Source organism: Xenopus laevis, chromosome 3S, assembly GCF_017654675.1.
Source record: "Xenopus laevis strain J_2021 chromosome 3S, Xenopus_laevis_v10.1, whole genome shotgun sequence".
Classification (NCBI taxonomy): Eukaryota; Metazoa; Chordata; class Amphibia; order Anura; family Pipidae; genus Xenopus; species Xenopus laevis.
In genome coordinates this window covers 71582961-71607824 of record NC_054376.1, presented here as the reverse complement: position 1 = coordinate 71607824, position 24864 = coordinate 71582961, and the positions used below count along the sequence as shown (strand labels likewise).

Sequence of the window (24864 nt, the reverse complement as noted above, 5' to 3'; positions counted from 1 at the left end):
TCATTCAGTAATATTGAATCACAATTTGGATTATTAAAGGTATACTGTCATTTCATAATTTCCACTTCTAAAATCCTATTTGATTCCTAAGTATGTATGACATACCCCCACTATCAATTGTGTCAATTGATGTGTTTTCAGATTTCTCCAAATTGGACACAGGTACAGGTTTGTTGTATATTTTGGTCCATGGGGCATTTAAAGGAGAAGGAAAGGCATATTTACTTGAGGGTACCAAAAGTTAGGCACCCCAAGTGATTGTATATACAGTACTTACCTGACACCCTGGGCTGGTGCTCCTATCACGAGTCAGGGAGTGCTTTCAGCGAGCACCACAGAACAATCGTCTTCCTTTTTCTTCTTTCTTCAAATTTCCCAAGGCAGACGCATGCGCAGTAGAACAAAATAGCCGACTTCTTCGCTAAAGGTCAGCTTTTCGCACTACTGAGAATGCGTAGCCACGTGAAGAAAGAAGAAGAAGGAAGCCGATCTCTCTCCGTGGTGCTTGCTGGAATAACCCCCGGACCAGTGCAGTTTTCTGCTGATGGGAGCACCAGCTTGGGGTGTCAGGTAAGTATATACAATAACTTTTGGCACCCCCAATTAAATATTGACTTTCCTTCTCCTTTAATAAGGGTGTACAGAGGTTGCACAGCTCTTCTCTAATTATTGCAGAGACCTTGATGAGTTTGCCATGTTATGTACCCCCTCACCATTGTCCAGCACCATGCAAATAGTGTGCATTCTCATATGTGTTTTTGTTGATATTGAACCTGCAAAAATGTGATCTATAAATACGTTTTATCTGCTTTGTCAAAAACAAAAATAGCTTGTTGGCACATCATTACCTTTCTGGACGAAACTTGTGTTTATGGGGCCTTTGTAAGTCCCAGCGTTGGCATTCTTTTCCTGATTCTGTGTAATCCATTGGACCTCTATAATGCTCTCCATTGCATGTTACACAGTCTACTGTAAGAATAAATAAAACGTTTTTAAATATGTTTTGTTTTCATCAACATTTAGACATCTTGTGAAGATAAGACATTTTCAACCAATCTGAAACATTTTAAATTACTTTAGAGGGCCAGGAAAAAAAAAAATTTCTCAGTGTACTCCAAAACAAATTGCATTAGAAATTTGGAGCAGCCCCAACTGCTTATGAAAAATGTCCTATGATATTTAAATATGGCCTCCAGACTTGAATGAGCATTCTGGGAGTTGTAGCTTAAAAACACCTAAACAGACACCAGTTTGAGATGCCTTTTTTATGGTCTTATTTAATGTTGTTATATACACATAATGGCACTACTCTGTCTTAGGTTGTACTTTAGTGGCACTGTAGATAAAGGCACTCACTATAGTGACCCTTCCTGTGTTGTCTCTGGTCTTGAACTCTTCAGATGGTGGGTGATTTCCTATCAATTCTTATGGTACTAAACATGCACCCTATGTTTTATACATCCCTAAGCCTAACACTGCTGTGTGAGCTTTTATAGGATCTTACCCTCCCACTAGCTAGGCCTAACTTGAAGAACTAGAATAGGCCATGTTTTTACTAGACCTAAAACTCCTGTCAAATAAGAAACACTAATTTAGGAATTATTCCCCTCTTCCAAACATAAAGACCCAGGTCATTGTTGGAGTTAACTCTTGCTGGGGATTTAACAGAGAAGGCACAAAATCCCTACTCACTCCAATTATTCAAATCTAATGTTTATGCAAATACCCCATCAGTATGAGAAGTTGAAAACAAAACAGGAGTATCACTATGATATCTACTCTATCATCTGGCCCTACCTTAGGCCTCATGCAGACTACTGGTTTATATGTGACTGCAGTACCTGCAGAGACAATGAAGATTTGCATCCATAGATTTTAAATGTGTACAACATTAACACTCTGTAGGTGAGATGTATTGTTAGTGTAGGCCTTACCACAGTACCCGGCACTCTGAACACTGTTGCCACATACTGTAGAACAAGAACTTGTTTGTAAGTATTGTATATTCACAATGAAAACCATGTATGGTAAAGGGGAATTTCAAGCTGTTACTATGGACTATACACTGCTTTTGTTTTTCATTTACAAGCAACAGTCGTATTTTCATGCATTGTTTGTGACTTTCGTAATAACCACAAAATGCAAACCGATCTGTGATGCGACTGCATGTATCAGTTTTGTGATTCACAGAGGATAAGTCCACTTCCCTCTTATTACATATTAGCATACCTGATATAGCTTTAATTAGTTTAACCTAAAATAGCCTATTTGTATCAGTATAGGGAGAGTTTGCCTACTGAATAGAAAATTCATATATCCAATAAAGCATTCTTAAAATTTCCCCACAAGCTTTCAATTTGGAAGATAAAACCATTATAGCAACGTGTGGGTTGTTTATACTGTACAATGTATAATTAACCTGTCAAGGAGAATTAGCACTTGAAAAAGAATAGCAGAACAAAAACGAACCGAGCTCATTAGCATGCTAATAAACACTTTGAAAATCACTTTGCATTACCTCAAGGTAGATTTAACAATGAACGGACATGTGTTTTGTATTATTAAGAAAACATACTTGTCCCTGTCATTAAAGGAAAGGAGTCTTTTAGATATTGTTTTTCTGCAAATGCCTATTTACACCAGGGGCTAAACATAACAGCTGATACAAATATAGTGGATATTCCTTCTTCTTGTAATTAGCATAAAGGGAAACATTTCAGTATACTGCGGTAAACTATATATCTGTATGTTTAGCTTAAAATGGAAATGGAAGGCATAGAAAATGGAAAGGCAATGGAAATTAGTTTTACTGTAAAAATTAACTGAAATTTCAAGAAAGGGTGTGCAAAGCATTTGATAAAATACACTGCTACTATGTTTGAATAGTAGTAACATAAATACTACAATTCAGTATCCAGATCCAGATTCTACTGTGGAGTTTTGAATAGAGAACTGAGAGTAGATTGGCTGGTAACCAGGCAGGTATTAACAATGGAAAGTAGCTTTTATTCAGCAGAACAAACTCAAAGGCAGGCACAGGAAGGGTTAACTGAAGCTAGGCACTTATACAACAAGACAAGACAGAGAGAATGTCCCATGCTCAGTACATTAAGGTTTAATGCTTTTAAACTGGACATACAGTTTTGATCCAGACTGCCCTAGCTAGGCAACCCTTGCTCTATCTACATTATATTATTCCAGAGAATTAAGTCATACCCTTTAATTAAATATATGGGATCTATTATACAGATATAAGAAATTCTGAAAGCTCTACAGCAATAATAATTAAAAAAAAAAAAAAAACGGCTGATTTTGATGGCCATGTTATTTTCGGGGTTCACAAAGCTGAAAACAAAAACAAATAATTGAGACTCAAACAAGTCCTAGAAAAAAGAAATTAAGATAATGACGGTGGCCAATGAGGGCTACATTCTATTATAGGAATGTTCTACTTCTATATAAATTCAAACACTATATGAGAAGTTTTTATTTATTCTATTTATTCAGAGCTTCCACTGTTATGTAAGTATAGTAAAAGGGATTGTGTCCTGGTACCCTTTTATCCCTTGTAAAATCCTCTTTGTGTGATGCATTTTGATGGTAGCCATATTTTAGCAGCAGGACAGACATTACGTAAAGTTTTTCTCATTACCTTCTGAACAAAATGGGATGTCACAGACATCATGTCGAACCTCTGGACTTTTTGTGAAACACCAAGGTCCTCCTTCTTCTCCTTTAGGGTTTCGACAATAGTTCTCCTTTAGATCTTTTCCGCGGTAGGTTGAAGGCAAAAAGCTAATTTAAAAATGACATTATGATGTAATTATAAAGTGCGCATGATCAACTTCAATGTTGATAAATGCAAGGTTATGCACTTTGGCAAAAATAATATAAATGCAAGTTATACACTAAATGGCAATGTGTTGGGAGTTTCCTTAAATGAAAAGGATCTAGGGGTCTTTGTAGATAACACGTTGTCTAATTCTGGGCAGTGTCATTCTGTGGCTACTAAAGCAAATAAAGTTCTGTCTTGCATAAAAAAGGGCATTAACTCAAGGGATGAAAACATAATTATGCCTCTTTATAGGTCCCTGGTAAGGCCTCATCTGGAGTATGCAGTTCAGTTTTGGACTCCAGTCCTTAAGAGGGATATAAATGAGCTGGAGAGAGTGCAGAGACGTGCAACTAAATTGGTTAGAGGGATGGAAGACTTAAATTATGAGGGTAGACTGTCAAGGTTGGGGTTGTTTTCTCTGGAAAAAAGGCGCTTGCGAGGGGACATGATTACACTTTACAAGTACATTAGAGGACATTATAGACAAATGGCAGGGGACCTTTTTACCCATAAAGTGGATCACCGTACCAGAGGCCACCCCTTTAGACTAGAAGAAAAGAACTTTCATTTGAAGCAACGTAGAGGGTTCTTCACAGTCAGGACAGTGAGGTTGTGGAATGCACTGCCGGGTGATGTTGTGATGGCTGATTCAGTTAATGCCTTTAAGAATGGCTTGGATGATTTTTTGGACAGACATAATATTAAAGGCTATTGTGATACTAAACTCTATAGTTAATATAGGTATGGGTATATAGAATTTTAATTAAAAGTAGGGAGGGGTGTGTGTAGGGATGCTGGGTTTTCATTTGGAGGGGTTGAACTTGATGGACTTTGTCTTTTTTCAACCCAATTTAACTATGTAACTAACTATGTAACTATGTAACTTAGATGAACGTTTTTTTCTATTTAAAAATGTATTTATTAGAAAATAATGGTACAAAACTTTTTAGATTCCCCAACATCGTATTTGTTTGATCCAAAACATTCTCTAACTACAACAATACGCAGTCTTGTAGCTACTAGCATATATTCAGACTGAAAAGCACAATCATGCATTTCTCATTCAAATTCACGTCATTTAACAGCAATACAGTTTATCTTTCGAGGGACACAAACATGTGCTATAAACAGTGATGAGCGAATCTATCCTGTTTCAAAATTTTTTTCGAAAGAAAAATTTGCAAATTGAAGTCAATGGGTGTCAAATGTTTTTTTACTTGCGCCAATTTTTTACCTGTGCAACAATTTTTTCTCACTCCAAATGCATTAAAGTCAATGGCCATTTTTTCTTATGGCAACTTTTTCGTCCCTGTGTCAATTTTGTCACGGCAACAATTTTCTATAAACAAGAGACCCTGACTGCACTGGAATCTCCTTGCTTATTTTCTTTCAGCTCAGGGCACCTACAGGTCATTCTTATCCATTCATAAAGCATCATATTTGGAGAATGTATTATTGGTTGCTAATACAAAAATCTTTTGCAATTTGTTCGCAATGTGAATAAATGTTTGCAAAATTAAAAATTTTTCCTTTGCCCTCACACGACGGGATAGTGAAGCGAATGTTATAGTTTGCGATAGTGTGCAGTGCATGTAACTACTTAATGAAAATGTTCTAACGTTTGCTTCAAAAGTTTATGCCACCTTCAAGCAGGTGTTAAAGGTTTAGAATGCTCAAATAAGATTCGTAATTCAATAAAAGCCTAAAGAAGAATATTAAAATTGCAAATTCTCAAATTTGTTCTCTTTTATTACATTTCCCCCATTGTATACAACATATAATATAGCATATTTAAAGGTGAAGTTACTGAAAAAGTTAAATAACCTTGCAGCTGGACTTTTGCTTTACTTTTTGGGCATTTTTGGGAATCTTCATGTAAACCATAAATAGTGTCAAAAACATTTAGAACTGTAAAATAAAACTGTAACCAAAACAAATCACTTCAAACAATGTAAAATGTTTTTGAGCAATATAAACTGACAATAGTCAGCCCTTTAAGAATAATGTCAGAAAAAGAACCATTGTAAGCTTTTTTTTCTTATTTACCTGAATTAATGTGTAATGCGTGTACCTGAGAATAAATCCTACAATTTACAGATGGATATTGTCAGAGTGATATATGGCAGAGCTTAATTTTTTTTTCCCGTTTCTTGTAATTATAAAGGTTGCTTTCCCTCTAAGAAGATGGGTCTAAAGCATGTTAAATACAATTCTAATTTTAGAATTCTCAAATTTCACATTTGCAATAAGAAAAACAGTTACATAAAAGACATTTTATAATTTTTATTGGGGTAAAATTAAATGGTGTAGCACATAAAGTTCCCCTGGGGCAACAGCAAGGCTCCATGTGTCTCAGCATTCAAAGGTAGCAGGGTGATGCAACAGTAATCCCAATGCCATCCAATGGGTACATTGCTACAGGCATTTTGGGCCCATTTGGCTGTTTAAAATAATTGTATCTACCACAAGCAGCAGACAGGGGAGTCTTATGGGGATAAAGTGGGTATGTGGCAGGAAATTCAAGCAGCCATCAAGTAGAAGAGAGAGCCTTAGTTTAAATATAAACAAAAATCAAGCACAAACTTGAAAAGAAGAATGCAAAGAGAATTGTGTAAGGAAGAGAAAAAGATGAGAGAGTAGCAAGAGGTAAAGACATGAAAAAAGAAGATTTAAAAAAGGTAGTGTCAATAAAGGGACAATTTCAGAACAGAAGAAGTGAATGGAAACCTGTGTGCCAAATACATGCATAAGCTGATCTATATCAGTTGCCTTTTGCAATACACAGGGCTATATCAGATGTCCTGTTTCATTTGCAGAGGTTTATCCGGTCTCATGCAGAGCTAAATCTGGTGTCATGTATAATAGACACAGCTACATCAAAAAAAGGCAGAGCAGCATTTTATTTGCATTTTTCCACAATATATTCAGGTTAGAAGGATGCCCTTAATCTGGCTCTGGTAAAAAAAATAATGCATGTATTTGGAATTGTGGAGTGGACAATGGAGAGCAGAGTGGAATATAAATGGAGATTAGGGTTAACAAATTAGCTCCTGTAAAATGAGTTGTATTTTTAAATGCAAGGGAAATTCCATTAAAAAGAAACTTTCACTTTGAACATTTTGGTTTTGGAATGAGCCACCATTGTAAAATTTGTGACTCTGTGTAAAAGAATGTTATTATTCTGGGGTCACAGAGGTCTGGTCACTCCTTCCAAACCAATTATCTGCCAGGCTGAAATGGAAAAACTGGTCTTGGAAATAAGGGTATTACATAGATTTACTGATTTTCAGATGATCTTTGTTCCCTTGTACAATAATTGCCTCGCAATAAAGCGTCAGTGTTCTTACAGGTGCAGTCTTATTTTATTTGTTATATGCAACTTGATGTACTATATTCTGAGCATAGCTATTTTAGTCCATGCACCAAAGAGCAAAGTGTTTTTACACAACATTAAATTGATGTTTAATTTCATTTTATGCAGTTTTCCATTATCAAAGTGAAATTATATCAAGCTGAAAATCTTATTTTCAAAATGTATTGGCAATTTTTCTGACTTCTGACCACAATTTTCTTAAAAACTATGTTATACACAATGAGATGTCTGTGTGGAACAGATGCACAATGGGCTAGATTTCTGAAGTAGAGTTGCCACTTTCTACTAAGTAATTACTGAGGGCTGAACAATGAAACAATATACATAACTGCAGGAGCATTGTACATTGTTACTGCACTGAGGGACTATAGGAGAGTTAAGGTGGCCATAGACGCAAAGATTTCCCCGATATGCCATTAACGAGCATATCGGGGGTAATCTGAACGATCCAATTATGATGTGCAATGGACTCCGGCGGGATCGGTCGGATCAAAATCGAACCTGTCCGATCGATCAAACGACCGATTTCCGCCACTCACAATCTGAAAATCGTACCAATCCTCGATTCGTACAATAGGATCTGTGCGTCTATGGCCAGCTTTACACAAATGCATAATCTGATGCTGGCACAAGATGAGTGCAAAAGTTCAGAATGCTGGCAATACGCCTATGCAAGATGTTTGTACTGTGACTGGAGGAGGGGAGCCCAGTGACACTACATGACTGCTGGAAGGTTGGGTTTAAGTAACTACAGGAGGTTAATAAAAGACTGAAGAGTAGCCCCTTGATTGCAGTAGGCTTGCGCACTGGCAGTAACTGGAAGCAGGAGAGTTGGGCACTGACAATAAATGGTGGTTGCACAATGCAATAGTCTGACTGCAAGTAGGTTGTTTCTAAGTGATTACACAATGGCACTTTAAAGGAATTGTTCAGTGTAAAAATAAAAACTGGGTAAATAGATAGGCTGTGCAAAATAAAAAATGTTTCTAATATAGTTAGTTAGCCAAAAATGTAATGTATAAAGGCTGGAGTGATTTGATGTGTAACATGTCAGTCAGAACTCTACTTCCTGCTTTTCAGCTCTCTTGGTTTACACTGACTAGTTACCCTGGTTACCAGGCAGTAACCAATCAGAGACTTGAGGGGGGGGGCACATGGGTCATTTCTGTTGATTTTGAATCTGAGCTGAATGCTGAGGATCAATTACAAACTCACTGAACAGAAATGTACCATGTGGCCCCCCTTCAAGTCGCTGACTAGCTCAGAGTTATAGAGCTGAAAAGCAGGAAGTTGGATTCTGGCTGTTTTATTAGACATCTGTTCACTCCAGCCTTTATATATTACATTTTTGGCTAACTAACTATATTAGAAACGTTTTTTATTTTGCACAGCCTATCTATTTACCCAGTTTTTATTTTCACACTGAACTATTCCTGTAAAACTGACAAACAGACAATGCAGTAATAGCATATATCTTGCCTAGTTTAATTTAATCACATTTAATATTTAGTTGCATGAGGATTACAAACGTGTAACACAGAAGCGCTGCTGAAAGTCTAAGGCCACCAGAAACATACAAAAAATCCTTATGGATGGTTTTACCAACATTTCTTTTGATAGGACTAGTTAAGGTTATGCAGTTTTTCAGTGATACATATGTATTTCCAAAATGCAGATAGAAAGTGCCCTCAATGGATATTTCTAAATGAACCAAATTGCTACAATGGGGGCCCCTCCACAATTAAAAGTATTTCTAAAAGCCTGCTTTGGTTTCATAAAGAGACCATTGCTTCACACAAATGTGGAGAAACTATCCCCATAAAAACAGATGTTGTGGTTAAGTTTTTCTATCAATTACAGCCCACACACACTAACCAGTAACAAATGTTCATTATTACTCAGATATTTGCTTTGCGCATGATCAGCTTTCAGTGATGACATCATTACCCTTTATTTCTAAATAAAATAGCGTGCAGCTACTTCATTGTGCTAATGGCCTTTCAAAATTTCAACTGTGCAGCAAGGATTAGGAACAATAACAATCAAAGCAGCATGCTACTTATTATCTGGATGCACTTACACTTTGATTTCAAGCTGTGCCTCTAGGCATCTGTCAACTGGTTCTGTAAAACGTTCATGCTTTTTATCTATAGGTATTCTTAACGTTACTTTCAGTATAGAGTTTTTACTCATCAAATAAATAAATGCCCTTTGATTTTATTGTATGAAAATGTGACCCACCTCTAGACTTTACAGTATGACCTAACCGTTGCCTCTGATCCTGACAATTCATATTAATATTTTGCAACAATGTTGTATTTTTGTGCCAATGTTGTTGGGCTACCTTCTTCCCAATCACTTTCCAATTTGCTTAAACATAGCCCCAAAATACACATATGTCGAATATTTTTGGAATAAATTGCAAAATAATTACAATTATCAGATAAAATATTCATTGTTTTTTTTCATTATTATAGTCACAAGAAAACGACTTAAATGCTATAGTATTTCTGCTTTGTTTGGCATTTGTGTTTAGTAGGCTTGTGTTAAAGGAAAACCAGACCCTGTCTATGAGTAAAACTGTATTAATTGACACACAATAGACACAGAGCAACCCCAATATAACCACCACATTGAAACATGCATATGTGAGTATATCGTATATATTATCACCTCGACAGTATGAACATTATTGCAATAATTTTTTTCAATAAATCACCTTGAAAATGCTAAATATTATAAAACGATTTAAAACTAAAGAAGGATACCTGAAACAATCTATTATGTATAGTACTATGCATTATTCCACATCTATCTTTATTTGCTGCCAAGATTACCTACTGTAGTGATGCCTGGATTTACTGATAAGATAAATATTATAAAACGATTTAAACCTAAAGAAGGATACCTAAAACAATCTATTATGTATAGTACTATGCATTATTCCACATCTATCTTTATTTGCTGCCAAGATAACCTACTGTAGTGATGCCTGGATTTACTGATAAGATAAGTGTCAGACATCTCTATCTCTTGTACTGTCTCCAGTGGAGACCTATAATACTTTGTTGTAGATAATCCTGAGGGCAGTCTCCCTTGGTACAACTGAAACAGCTGATAAAACTTTAGGCAGAACCTTATTTCCACTTGTCAGTAACGATGATCTCAACTTAATTTGTCAACAATGGCACACAGAGGAAGCAATCCAGTGGAAAATATTGCTAGAATAATTTCACATGAGACAGTTTGCTTTTTGTGAAGCAAAAGCCACTCATTACAGTTCAACTAGCAGTCATTTGAAAAGGTGCTGTGGTTATTATTGCTACATAGTAGTGTGATGATGAGCAGGAATGGCCTTTGTAGGTTAGCAGAAGTTAAGGTGGCCATACACACTAAGATCTGGTCATTTGGCAAGTTCGACAAACGAACAGATCTTAACCCGATATGCCCACTAACGGCTGGGCGATATCGGATGAATCTGAACGTTCATACCTGGGGCTGAACAATCAGATTATGATACTACAAATGGGCTCCGACGGGCCACAGGACCACATCAACTAGCCGATGCGGTCCTGGATCGTACAAAAAAATCAAACTTGACCGATCGATAACTGCCAGATTTTTGGCCTGATATAGATCGGGAGTATCCATCGGGAGCCCCCACACATGGGCAGATAAGCTTCCGAATCGGTCTGCACGTGGATGGCCACCTTTACTCTTTGCTTGACTATGAACTTTGATACAGATTTAAACAAGACAGAAACATGTCTCTTAGGGGAGAGGAGCAGCTTTATTATAACAATGTTTAAGATTGACTGAAGGACAGGGTAGAAGTAGAAGCTAGGGTGGCCAGTTGGTAATCTACATGAAATGGATCAAGGCATGAATAATTGTCTTAGCAGTTGTGTGAGTTGTGAGGGATACATGAGAGAAACTTGGCAATATTAAGAAAGGAAAGACATCAGAGATATGTATTCACATGATTAGAGAAGAAAAAGTGCTGGTAAATACCCAAGGCAGCCCAGTGGATCAATAATTAGTAACCATAGCCAGCAGTACCACATACATTTACTTGCTATAAATTTACTTACTATGTATAAATACTCCCCTTATTCTAGTCTAGTCATGTTTTATGACACAGCAGGGTAAACACTAATCATTCAATCTTCCATCTTAAGGACGGCTCATTATTCTGTCTACAACATGTTTTCTGAAACCATGCAACAAAGACAGATAACAACTGCATTTCATAGGGTTCCCAAAGCAATGGCTTTCTGATGGAAATGCTGTCTCCATCAGATATCCTGCCTGGACAAGAAAACAAAGGGCTTTGTAAAAAAAGTAATAATAATATAATGTCTCCCTTTAATCATGCCACCTATTTATTAATGTGTTATTTACAGCAACTTCTTGAAAAAATAAATAAAAATAAAATAAAGGTAAGTAGCTCATACTCATACTCTTTGGCCCTCAATGTATTGGTTATACCACTATAGCAGCACCATGCTATCTCAACTAAAAATGGAATGCAGGGGGCCCTAGTTCTGAAACAGCTAAAAACTATTCTTTCCTGCTTGATGTACTTTATACAACTTCATTAGCCTAAACTAAAATGCTATTAAAATGTATGGTTATATATTTAAAGTAACAAAAGTGAGTAATTGTTTGATTTTCCTAATGACTATATTCCTGAAGAAAATCAGACACGTCCAAATATTTAAATTGTACAGTTTAAAATGCATCTGTATTGACTGTAAATGACTTCCAGCCATACTGAATACACCACTCACACCCGGCACTTATGTGCAGAGCCTTTCGGTCAGGAACTTGCCAAAGGCTATTGCGTCCATTTATTATGAAGGTCTCTTAGACTATAATTATGCACATGGTTTACATTCCTTTCTTACCTATGCTCATGGGGTATCATTGAATTCCAAGGCTGGCATGCAAGACCCCTCTTAGTTACATTTCTGGTTCCTCTGTAATTACTCCCTTTTCCATGAATACAGTCTCTGATATAATCTGCCAAAAAAAATGTTGATAAACAATATCAAGAATTTAGTACATCAATTTACTGGCTGGTTTGTTAACTTGTATCACATGTGCGGTTTGCTTAGAATAATTGGTTTCAATGAGTCCTGCATTTCAGAATGCATACTGTAAATACAAATAACCACAAAATAAAGCCTAAAATAACATAAACCCAGAAAGAAAACTCTTGTTATTGTGTTAGTTTTTTTTCTGGTAGTTTTTTTTATCTTTTTAATTATTATTTGTAAACACTAAATCAGTAAATTGAATAATCTCTTCATTCAAGAAATGAATTTATAAAACTCTGCCACCACCCAAAACGGCGGTTTTACTGTACTGACTGAAATTTTATGTATTCAAGAATAATTGTTACCTTTCTTTTCATAAAGATCAAATGAAATGTCATATTTATCCTTTATTCCTGCTGACATAGTGTTGAATGAGAACCAATGACATCTCTTTATATTTTTGTCAAAAGCAAAAGCCCTGGAGAGAAGAAGAACATTGAGTCATATATCATTCACACATACACACAGCAGCTTCTGATTACTTTACAGCCTAGTTTAGAACAGATACACAAACACCTGGGGCAGTCGTAGCTCAGCCTGGGGGCTACTTTAATTAGAACACTCTCTGTACAAATAGGCTAAATTACAATAGTTATGGATACTTCTCTCTTCTTTCTTTCAAAGTAAAGGATTTTGTGGAAAGAAGATTCTGGTCAAAGGCACCTAAAATTTGGGTTTACTCCATTAAGATAAAAAAGCAAATCTGTGCTTCATACTTTCTCATCCACCCTAACAGCTACCATTCTAAATGTAACATGTGACATTGTATTGCCACAACTTTTCCCAAAACAATTGTAGTGGTCTGGCTTTTAGGCTTTTGCACTTCCTTTTTCAACAACACACCTGGATAGGAAATGAAATGTTAATATCTGTTATCCCTTTAATAGCTCATTTATAATATTATTATAATTTTATATTTAAAAAACCCTACTAACTTGCAAGTAAACGGAAGTCCTTTATTCCGGCTACATCTTTTAGCACAGTTTTCAGTGGTGTTGAACATTTTTGTTTTCACTTCCAGTGCTTTGTTAAGTCTAGTTAATGTTGTTTCAGCAGTCTTCTTATAGTCATGCAATGCATTGCGTTTCTTTCCTCTCCCCTCTGAATGAAGAAAGCAAAAAGTTGATTAGTGTGTTAGTAATTTCCAAGAGAAGCAATTGCAAACAGAGAAATTAACATAACATCTCCGGATAATATTTTAAATCTAAAGCTTTAAAGAGGATGTGCATTTTTGCCCTAATGAAAGAAAATGTAATTCTAAACAACTTTCCAATGTAAATTTATTAAAACAATTCAGAAATGTTAGTTACTTGTATTTGCAGTTGAAAGCCATATTTGTCTGTCCTTTCCACTTGTAAAAATTATTTGGACGCTCATTGACTTTTAAGCATTTGAGAGAAAGAATCGTGCATTTAAAAATAGTCCTCTCTTCTCCCACATGCCCTGTATATTTTTACAATCTAATTAGCAATTGCATTTATTATTTTTCTATATACAAAATCCAGCATATTACACAACACTTTCCACAGACATATATATGTAAAACTATTATGAATAGTATGAGTAGTGATGGGCAAATTTATTCCCCAGGAATGGTTTTGAAGCGTATTTCCCACAAATGTTTTCGAGAAACTGCTACGAAAATTCGTTGTGGAAAAATTAGATGTGACAGAAAAAAATTTGTTGCGCCTAAGAATAGTCACTTGCGTCAAAATTGTCGCTTGTAAAAATTATTTGGACGCTCATTGACATTTAAGCGTTCGAGAGAAAGAGTCGCGCATATAAAAATTGACGTTCACATCTAAATTGTCGCACGTTAAAATAATTTTTATGCCCATTGACTTCAATGCAGTTTGCAAATTTTTCGATGTTATGCAAAGTTTTCAGGGGTTTTGCGAATTGTTTGGCGAAGCAAAACAGGACAGATTCGCCCATCACTATTTGTGAGAAATATAAAATTTGCTTTGGCCTATAATTACAGTTTATTTTACTTTTCCAGTGTAAAGATATTCAGACAATGACATGGACACACAAAAGGGGTTTAATGGCTAAAATATAAAATGGGCAATGAAAAATGAATAATCTCTGGGTGTTGCATGACTCTTTCTAGCGCTGCTAGAACATTTACACTGGCTATTCATTAAAGCAGTGTGATTTTCTTCATAAAAATATTGTTTGATAAATAATAATTTTCTAAATGCATGTATTTGTTGCCTAATCTGTTTTTTCGTGCTGCATATTTGACCGCTTTTTATATATCTTCAATTTAAAATCTGAAACAAATATACCTGAACTCAGAATGTATCTATGTCAATGGAATATGAACATTCCCTTATGAAAACCTTGGTTTAAACCTTGGACCAAGAAATCTGGATATCTTATTATAACATTTTTGAAAAGACTACATTTTGCTTAATTTGCATTTTTTTTACATATAATATAACATAATATAACTTAATATTTAATATTACATATAATATGTGGCTGTTTCTAGCATACAGTATAAATGCAAAAGATAAAAAAATTTTATGACCATTTCCAGATGACTTCTTAATGATTGCTTGCAACAAAAAAGGACAGTTTATTTCCACAAAAATCGAACAGGGCACTTGCAAAATTTTTGGTCATTAACTGTTGTATATCAGTTTCACGGTGCACAATGCTCTGGTGCAAGAGAACATTATATTCTGACAAACGGAGGATGTATCCCCTGAAACTGGAATCCTGCATGAAACCAATTTCTAAGACCCGGAACCTGCAACCTGCATATTTACCCACTTTGATCTGCTACCCGACCCAGACCCGCAACTGCCTTATCCGCAACCCGACTCGCTGACCACTATCAAACCGGAAGTGATGTTGCTGTGAACCGGAAGTGATATCATCAAAAGTGACCGATAGACAAGAGGGACAGAAGTGTGCCATGTGATGTAAGAGAGCTGTGCCTAAAGTCAGATGGGAGGAGAACACGAGTGGAGGGAAAGCTGCAGGGAGAGACCCGCGACCCGACCCACGACCCCACAGACCTGCATCTGAAAAGCCTACCCTCATTCTGCAGGTACCCGACCCGCTGCAGGACTCTACCTGAAACTCCGATACTTTTGGTGAAGCAATAAACGGGGTAAGCTGTATAATATGAGTATGAGCGGCTCCATGCATTCACAGCTGTTCAGGGACCAATTCAGGTCAGCAGACAGCCAGCAATACCAGTGCAGTATCTGAAACAACCGGTGCGAGGAGGATTTTTTACATATTTACCCATATTACTTCATAAACCTGCTATGTTAAATCCAATTTGTAAACTGCTAGGTTGAACTCTGCAGGTGAGTAGTTAGTTTGGCCATGGACGAACTCAAGGCTATTTCTGAAACTTGTTATAATTAACCCTTTAAATGCCACAGATCGTAGAATCTACGTTCTGTGGCAAAGGTACTTGAAATGCCACAGAACGTAGATTCTACGTTCTGCAGCACTTCCGGGTTCAGGAGCGGAGGAGCGGCTGTTAGAGCCGCTCGCTCCGTTCCTGCTCGATCCCCTGCCCCTAGGCAACGAGCAGAGCAGGGGATCGAGTGGCCCCTGGGGCGCGATCGCCCAGGGGCCCAAAAACAGCAGCAGGCACGTGTTACTTACGTGTCCTGCTGCTGCAGCCTGCACCGGATCGTCGATCTCCGCCCCCACAGCACACAGACAGGAACCACGAGGCAGATGTCTTCCAGGGGCTCTTCCTGATCGCCTGCAACAGTCTCCAGCGATTTTTTCAGGTTAGTGCAACAATTACACACACAAACACACCAACACACACTTATTACAGTAATACACACTTAGATTCACACTTACACACACTTATACATACATTTTTGGGGATTGGGGGGGTCACTTACACTCACTGCACTTACACACATGTGCACACGCACACACGCGCACATAACATGTAATTTACCATTTGTGCACACGCACATACATGGCATTGTGGCTTTTTTTTTTTTTCTTATCGCATCGTCTCTTTTTTTGGCTGAAAAAAATGTTTTATTGCCATTACGAATAGCGTATTCGCTAACCGTACTGTGCAATACCTTTTGTATGTTATTTCGGTGATTATATTGCAATTTTGGGTATTTTGGTGCATTTTTAGCCATTTTATTGAATTTTTAGCCATTTTATTGCATTTTCAGCTCTGCATATGTTGTGTTCACTTGTTTCTAGCCGTAGAACCTGTTTGGCCCAGCTAAAATATTCAAACTGTGATTCTGACAGCCGATAACACTAGTCTGGAAAAAAAAACATTGATTTTTGTGGTTTTATTGGATTTTTTTGCATTTCACTCTTTACTGCCTTATTTTGTTTTGCCTTGTAAATTTTATATACTATATATCCATTTGGGGGTCTCTGTGCACCACATAGTTTGGTATATCTATGCATATTGGGCATCAAAGTGTTCAGTAGACCCCTGGCGTTCATATTTAGGATGTTTTATGCTGATAAGTTACGAAATGTGGGGCAAATAATGGGGTAAAATTCAAGCTTTGTGACGATTTTCAGAAATTTGATAAAAACCGTTACGTTCAGCATTGCTTTGCAGTTTGGCAGTTTGCAGTAGGAACACATATTTACCCATATTGGATTCGTCAGAATGTGTACTTTCTGAAAATATATGGTTTTCTGGGGTCTCTGTACTGTAAGGGGGGTCTAATGTCGCATATTACACACACCAGGTGCTTATATTGCAGCAGCCAGCGCGCGTCAGCCGTGAAAATGTATATACACTATTGTCATTTGGGGTCTCTGTGCGCCACATAGTTTGGTATATCTATGCATATTGGGCATCAAAGTGTTCAGTAGACCCCTGGCGTTCATATTTAGGATGTTTTATGCTGATAGGTTACGAAATGTGGGGCATATAATGGGGTAAAATTCAAGCTTTGTGACAATTTTCAGAAATTTGATAAAAACCGTTATGTTCAGCATTGCTTTGCAGTTTGGCAGTTTGCAGTAGAAACACTTATTTACCCATATTGGATTCGTCAGAATGTGTACTTTCTGAAAATATATGGTTTTCTGGGGTCTCTGTACTGTTAGGTGGTCTAATGTCGCATAATACACACACCGGGTGGTTATATTGCAGCAGCCAGTGCGTCAGCGGTGAAAATGTCTATACATGTTGTCATTTGGGGGTCTCTGTGCGCCACATAGTTTGGTATATCTATGCACATTGGGCATCAAACTGTTTAGTAGACCCCTATGTTTATTTTTAGGATGCTTTATGCTGGTAACGATACATGGGTGATATGGTGCTGAGAAGTTGAAGCTTTGAGGCAATTTTCAGATATTTCACCAAAACCGACAATTGTGGGAAAGCCTTGCGACTCAGTAGTTTGGAGCAGAAAGGCATGGGTACCCATTTTAGATTCGGTAGAATGTGTACTTTCCAAAAATATATGGGTTTTGGGGGGTAAACATATATTTCTGTGTTTTTACCCCACAAAAATGCAGTCAATGTGTTGATTTCTCATTAGCTGAAGTTACCCACGGGACTGTTTGTATGCGCTAACTTCATTTTGGGGCCTCTAAATGCCAGATACTTTGGTAAACTTATGAATAATGGCCACCAAAATGTTCAGAGGAACCCTGGCAATCATATTTAGGGTGCTTTTTCTTAGTACGTAATGACACATGGGTGATATGGTGCTGGGAAGTTGAAGCTTTGAGGCAATTTTCAGATATTTCACCAAAACTGACAACTTTGGGAAAGCCTTGCGACTCAGTAGTTTGGAGCAGAAAGGCATGGGTACCCATTTTAGATTCAGTAGAATGTGTACTTTCCAAAAATATATGGTTTTGGGGGGTAAACATATATTTCTGTGTTTTTACCCACAAAAATGCAGTCAATGTGTTGATTTTTCATTAGATGAAGTTACCCACAAGACTATTTGTATGCGCTAACTTCATTTTGGGGCCTCTAAATGCCAGATACTTTGGTAAACCTATGAACAATGGCCACCAAACTGTTTGGAGGAACCCTGGCAATCATATTTAGGGTGCTTTTTCTTGGTGCGTAACGATACATGGGTGATATGGTGCTGAGAAGTTGAAGCTTTGAGGCAATTTTCAGATATTTCACCAAAACCGACAATTGTGGGAAAGCCTTGCGACTCAGTAGTTTGGAGCAGAAAGGCATGGGTACCCATTTTAGATTCGGTAGAATGTGTACTTTCCAAAAATATATGGGTTTTTGGGGGTAAACATATATTTCTGTGTTTTTACCCCACAAAAATGCAGTCAATGTGTTGATCATTCATTTGCTGAAGTTACCCATGGGACTGTTTGTATGCGCTAACTTCATTTTGGGGCCTCTAAATGCCAGATACTTTGGTAAACTTATGAACAATGACTACCAAAATGTTCAGAGGAACCCTGGCAATCATATTTAGGGTGCTTTTTCTTAGTACGTAATGATACATGGGCGATATGGTGCTGGGAAGCTGAAGGTTTGAGGCAATTTTCAGATATTTCACCAAAACCGACAATTTTGGGAAAGCCTTGCGACTCAGTAGTTTGGAGCAGAAAGGCATGGGTACCCATTTTAGCTTCAGTAGAATGTGTACTTTCCAAAAATATATGGGTTTTGGGGGGTAAACATATATTTCTGTGTTTTTACCCCACAAAAAATGCAGTCAATGTGTTGATTTCTCAGTAGCTGAAGTAAAGTCCTGAACAATTTGGATGTGCTAACTTCATATTGGTGTCTCTAAATGCCAGATACTTTGGTAAACCTATGCATAATGGGTATCAAACTGTTCAGTGGACCCCTGGCAATCATATTTCAGGTGCTTTTTCTTGGTACCTAATATAGTTTGGGATATGCGGAGCAGCAAAATAAAACCTTTGAAATGATTTTTCAGAATTTTGAATTTTTTTATGAAAAACCGCTATGTTCAGACAAGCTTTTATGTTTGGTAGTTGGGAGTAGAGAGACATAGTTACCCATTTTGTAATCGTCAGAATGTGTACTTTTCAAAAATGTATGGTTTTCTGGGGTAAACCTACGGTTTCAGGATTTTTTGCCTTGGAATCTAAAGCATGCCGTTTTCTGCCTTAGTGCTTTCAAAATTCGGTAATATACTGCCGGGAGTTTTTGAGGTACAGAAGTCCTAAATCTCCCTAAAACTATACATATCTGGTATTGGCACGTTCGAGAGACATAAGGCTTTCCAAATCAGTTGGATTTTCCTCCGTAAAATGAAATATTTTTCTGGTATAAATTGATATACGATGAAAAATGGTAATTTTTCATTTTTTTTTGGTATTTAGCACTATAAATTTTTTTGCACAGGTGGAAATACATGAAAACTCAGGCAGATTTAGAAAGCTCAGTTTCTACCGAAAAAAACAATGTATAGTTTTCCTAGGTAAACTATAGGTTTCCCCTCAGAAAATGCCCCTAAAGTGAGAGAGCACAAAATGTTTCAAAAACGGCTGGCATTTCGCGTAACCAAAATGTGAAATTCTGCTGGCACTTAAAGGGTTAAGCTTGCAAATATTTATCGATTCTGGTTTGAGTTTATATTTTTTAGAGCATTACTACTCTATGTTGCATATTTGATTGATTTTGCTGAGAAAGCTGGTCTCATTGCACATTATTCTAACAGCTTGTACAAAAATGAACAAGGTACTGAGAAAAGCTTATTGCAAAATTCCCATACAGATTAAAATGCTGACGTAGGAAGTTTGATTCAAACTTGTACAAAAAAATTTTGTCATTATTAAAGTTTGATTTATGCATCTATTTCTAAAATGGCTATTTAGCATTTTGAGAATCGCTATTACATTTTTACATCTGTTTTGCAGACACGGAATATGCCAGAAGTATGGCAGCAATATGTGTTATATATGGCTTTGTTAATCCTTTCCTTTAATAGATGAAAGGCACACATTGCTGATTATACCTTCTTGTGTATTACAGTGATATATTGTTGTCACAAATGCTGGAGATTCAGTTTACTGCTATGCCTTTTGCCACAGAAGGCCTTTCATTGTTTACATAGAGTAGATATGCTCACAAACTATGGAAACATTCTTTCAAATTCAGCTATTGATCTCATCTCAAAAGGTAACATTAAAGACCTAGGCTAACGATAATAGCTACTGAAATAGAATCATTAGAATCATCTGCCTAAAGCAAAGTAAGAAAAGCAAAACACATCGGTGATGGGCGAATTTGCCCCGTTTCACTTCGCAGGAAAATTCGAGAATTCCCAGAGAAATTCGTGAAACGCAAATTTTGTCGCCCACGTTGATTCTAAAGCTCGGTTCAATTTTGACGCCGGTGGTAAAGACAATGGGCATCCGAATTATGTTGATGCATGGCGGTTTTGACACTAGCGACTTTTCCGGCGTGCTTCCAAAATTTTGTGACCGCAGCAAAACGCAGATATTTTTATATAGTGCTACTAGGATACAGTTTGCAACACTGAACGTATTTGTAATGTGATAAGGCAGACAGGGCATCTCAATATGAGATGTTGGACAGGTGGATGTCCTGATACATTTGGCAGTATAATGTGTGCTGTATTGAAATAATATATCAGAGCTATAAGTTCAGTAAAATACAGTTTAAAGGGAAGAGAAAGGGAAGTGGTGCTATGGAGAAAACATGATTATGAGAGGAATAGTGCTATTTAATAACACATGAATATTAAGCTTGAGAAATATAATTTGGTTTCCTATAGTCAATGGCTCTAGGTTGCATAGAATACTATCAAATAGGGATCTGAGGGAACTTTTCCATTTTCAGGAAGCTAGTGGGAGGTGTCCAACAGTGGGAATGTGCTGTGATAGAATGAGGAAATCTGGTTATTCACTGGTTGGTTATAGCAGTCTAAGATCAGGGCATGCATAATTATTTTAGGATTTCCTCTCAAGAAAAGAAGCCTAGAGCTTGACTTCAATATGATGAAAAATGTGATGTGTTAACAGTCAGAGTGAGCATCTTAGTTCATCCACAAGGCAGTGTCTCAAGTTAAAGTTATAAAGCATGCCATCAATGGAAATTAAAGTCAAGCTTTCACAGATTATCATTTACTGGGGAAAAGAGGTGAACTATCCAGGAGGAAATCAGCAGGATATATAGAATGTACAGCCATATATTGGGAAACTTTTCTGACCCACGTTCCTTGTGATTAGTACGTGGCACACAAAAATAAAAACCACTTCTGGGCTTATTCATCAAAAAACGAATTTGTGAGGTTTAAGTCTTTTTTTCTGCTTTGAATAAACTCACATTTTGAAAAATCTCAAATGTTTGCTAATTTATGAAAAAATATGAATGCAAAAAACTTGAATACAATCGTGAACAAAACTTGAATACCTTGAATTTTTTCAAGTTCATGGGTTAAAAAAGCTTGAATACCTCAAATTTTTTAAGTTTATGGGCTTTTGAAACTCAAATTTGGGAAATTACTATCTTGAAAATGTAAAAATTGCTAGAATTTTACCATTGACTTCTACATGACCTTGACAGCTTTTAAGTGCTGATTTTTTTACATTTGAATCTGTATCTGTATAGATATGTGTCACGGTCGGCACCCAAAATTCAGAACCAATGCTAAGCACCCTGTTCTCGGCTCTTGCTTCTGCCTTTAACAGCCACCTTTCACCTCGGGAGCAGCCCTCGGCTAGTCGGATGCCACCAGGTTTTATTAAGAGAGGTGCCAAGCAAAGGGTTCTGAATGAGCAAAGGGGCTCGAATGTAATGCAAAGTCTTATGGGCAGATGGTAAACGATACAAGGCGTAGACAGAATCATAGTTAGATCAGGCCGGGTCGGGACAGGCAGAGTACAAATGGAGTCAGGCAGGCAAGGGTCAAACCAGGAGATCAAGCAGAAGGGATACAGAATAAGCGAAGTCAGATACCAGGCAGGGGTCAGGATACAGAAGTCAGAATCGTCAAAAAACCAGGCAGGAGTCACAACAAGAATCACAATCAGGCAGAATACACGCTTCAGAAGCACCACAAAATCACTAGAGATGATCCTAATACTGGCAGTGTGAACATGTATTTTGTGGCTTTAAATACTTTTAAAACTTCTCGCCACTACTCGCTGGTGTCATCACGGCAGCGTGCATGCGCCCATAAACAAAGAAGAAGCGTGCCGCGCGCACCTTAAAGGAGAAGGAAAGCTATGGAGACATTTTATTGCCAATAGATTAGCTGCAATAGTGCAAGCTAGAATGCTATATTTATTCTGTAGAATGTTTTACCATACCTGAGTAAAAAGCTCTAGAAACTCTGTTTGTTTGGGATAGGAGCTCCAGTATTAATGTGGTGTGACATCACTTCCTGCCTGAGTCTCTCCCTGCTCTGGGCTCAGATTACAGCAGAGAAGGGAGGGGGAGGGGGAAGAGGAGCAAACTGAGCATGCTCTTGCCCAGGGCAATGAGGTTTAATCTGAAGGCAGGAAGTCTGATACAGAAGCCCATGTGTACACAATAAACGGAAAGAAATGCAGTGTTTCTTTTGACAGGGGACTCAGAGCAACATTACTTTGGGGGTTTACTGGTATATTTAGATGGACCTTTCTGATAAGGCTTACTTAGTTTTAACCTTTCCTTCTCCTTTAAGAGACATTACTTTGCGGCTTAGCAGAGTGGCAGCATGGTGGGTGTCCCCGCTGAGGAGGCTGCCGGCGCCCCTGCAGACCTCCTCCCGCTAGACCACCAGGCTAAGTTATTACAATATGATAACCTAAATTATAAAATGGTTATATAATGTCAATACAGATATTTGTAAAAATCACATTCCATGTTTTAAGTTTAAAGGACCAGAAACACTAGGAAAAGCATTTACATAAAATGTTCACCAAGGGGCCAGTTTATTAAAATGTGAGATTAGAGGTCACTGCAAAAAAAAACACGTTTATTCATTCCCATGGGATTGTTAGAAGAGAACATATCAAAAGGGTGAACTAGGACTTTCACTTATTGATAAATATGCTTCTAAAAATCTGATAAATCTGCCCTTAGTCACCATTCCTGGAAAAAAACATAATTTGTACTTTCTGTGATTTCTATAGTTTTTTTTTCTATAGTTTTTTGGGGCAGTTCAAGAATATATAATTATATCTAAGGCTATACAACAACTTTGTGGAACTGATTTGTCCTGCAATGACACAACATAGCCCTAAATGTTATCATAAACATTTTCCAGAATTTTATTACCCCTGGCCTCTGTCCAGATACTGATTCCTCCAGTCTTTGATCAAACAAAAAGACAAGATGCACTTTGATCATGACTAAAGCCTTCATTTTCATAAAGTTCTAACTGTAAAAGAAAAAGAATTGGGTGCTGAAAGGAACTTTGAGAGAACAATGTGATGTGTGTATTTAAACTACTGATCATACAAGCTGATGGTAAGCAGTGTAGACAGCAATGTCTTTTTTTTCTTTTAAATTCCTTAAGGAGTAGCATTTTACAATAAGATAAGGACAGATTTAGGTTAATGCCCCATTTATCAATTGCCACTGTCAAATACACTATAATAGAAAATGTATGTCTTGGTAAATGATTAATATCTTCATTGTGATATTGTTGTAGTTTTCCAACAGAGCCTTTAAAATAAAACCTAAAAGACATTGGGGCTAGGGTGCATTACAAAAAAGGGAAGTTTATTTTAAAAATATTCAATAAACACTGGACATGGCCCTACCCCTGTCTTGGACAATGTGGAGTTTATTGAGAAGGGTCTAAAGATCCAATTACAATTGATGGCTAAGGAAAACATGGATGCCAGTTAGTAAATAAACAGACATGACATATGCAGTTGGAGAGATCTGTGGAACATAATGGTTACATATGTATAATAATGGTTTCCAATGTATAATATTGTTTTTAACAGCTGCATCATTATGCATACCATATATATTCACATAATATGTTATGCAGCACTTTACAAAGAATGATTATTCGTTCCATTTTGCTTCTCCAGTAGGGCACAAATTCTTATTTCACTACAAAATGCAAAGAAAAGTACTTTCCTTAGAAGGCAAATAACCTATTAGTATGTTTTTACACTACTGGGTAAAAACAGGAAATTTTAGGGGGACTCTCAAATATACATCAGCAGTGCTCTGAAATCATGAAGAATGAAATCCTAGATCCCAGTATGAACAGACATAAACTGTAATAAAACTGAGGGTTTGTTCAAAAAAACGTAACTTAATAATACTGTAGTACTGGAATGTTTCTTGTATCTGGTTAGCTAAATAAAAAGCACTTTATGAATGTTTGCCTTTGTGTCATAAAAGTTCCAAAAATATCACTGTCCCTTAGAAATACATAATCACACAATCCTTATCCTTACATTCTACACAAGTATGATCTGATTAAACAGGATTCCTTTCTGGGGGTTTTCTGCATTTTTGTGGCAAAATAAGAATCTAGCAAATACATATTTTAACCTTTATATCTGTGGGAAAAAAAATTGGATGGGTAGCAAAAAAGAGATTACAAAATTGTATTTTAAAAATACAGCTTTCATTTTATTGATGTGCTGTTTTAATT

General features: G+C 36.9%; 1 protein-coding gene across 1 annotated transcript in view; it reads right to left on the bottom strand.

The window, feature by feature from the left end:
* The window catches only part of hgf.S (hepatocyte growth factor (hepapoietin A; scatter factor) S homeolog), a 78832-nt gene that overhangs the window by 41837 nt on the left and 12131 nt on the right, over positions 1 to 24864 (bottom strand). The window contains exons 2-6 of the mRNA XM_018255753.2: positions 13243 to 13408; positions 12613 to 12725; positions 12116 to 12230; positions 3653 to 3795; positions 849 to 969 (exon numbers count right to left, since the gene is read on the bottom strand). Coding sequence (XP_018111242.1) covers positions 849 to 969; positions 3653 to 3795; positions 12116 to 12230; positions 12613 to 12725; positions 13243 to 13408 — 658 coding nt within the window. The remainder of the gene's footprint in view (positions 1 to 848; positions 970 to 3652; positions 3796 to 12115; positions 12231 to 12612; positions 12726 to 13242; positions 13409 to 24864) is intronic.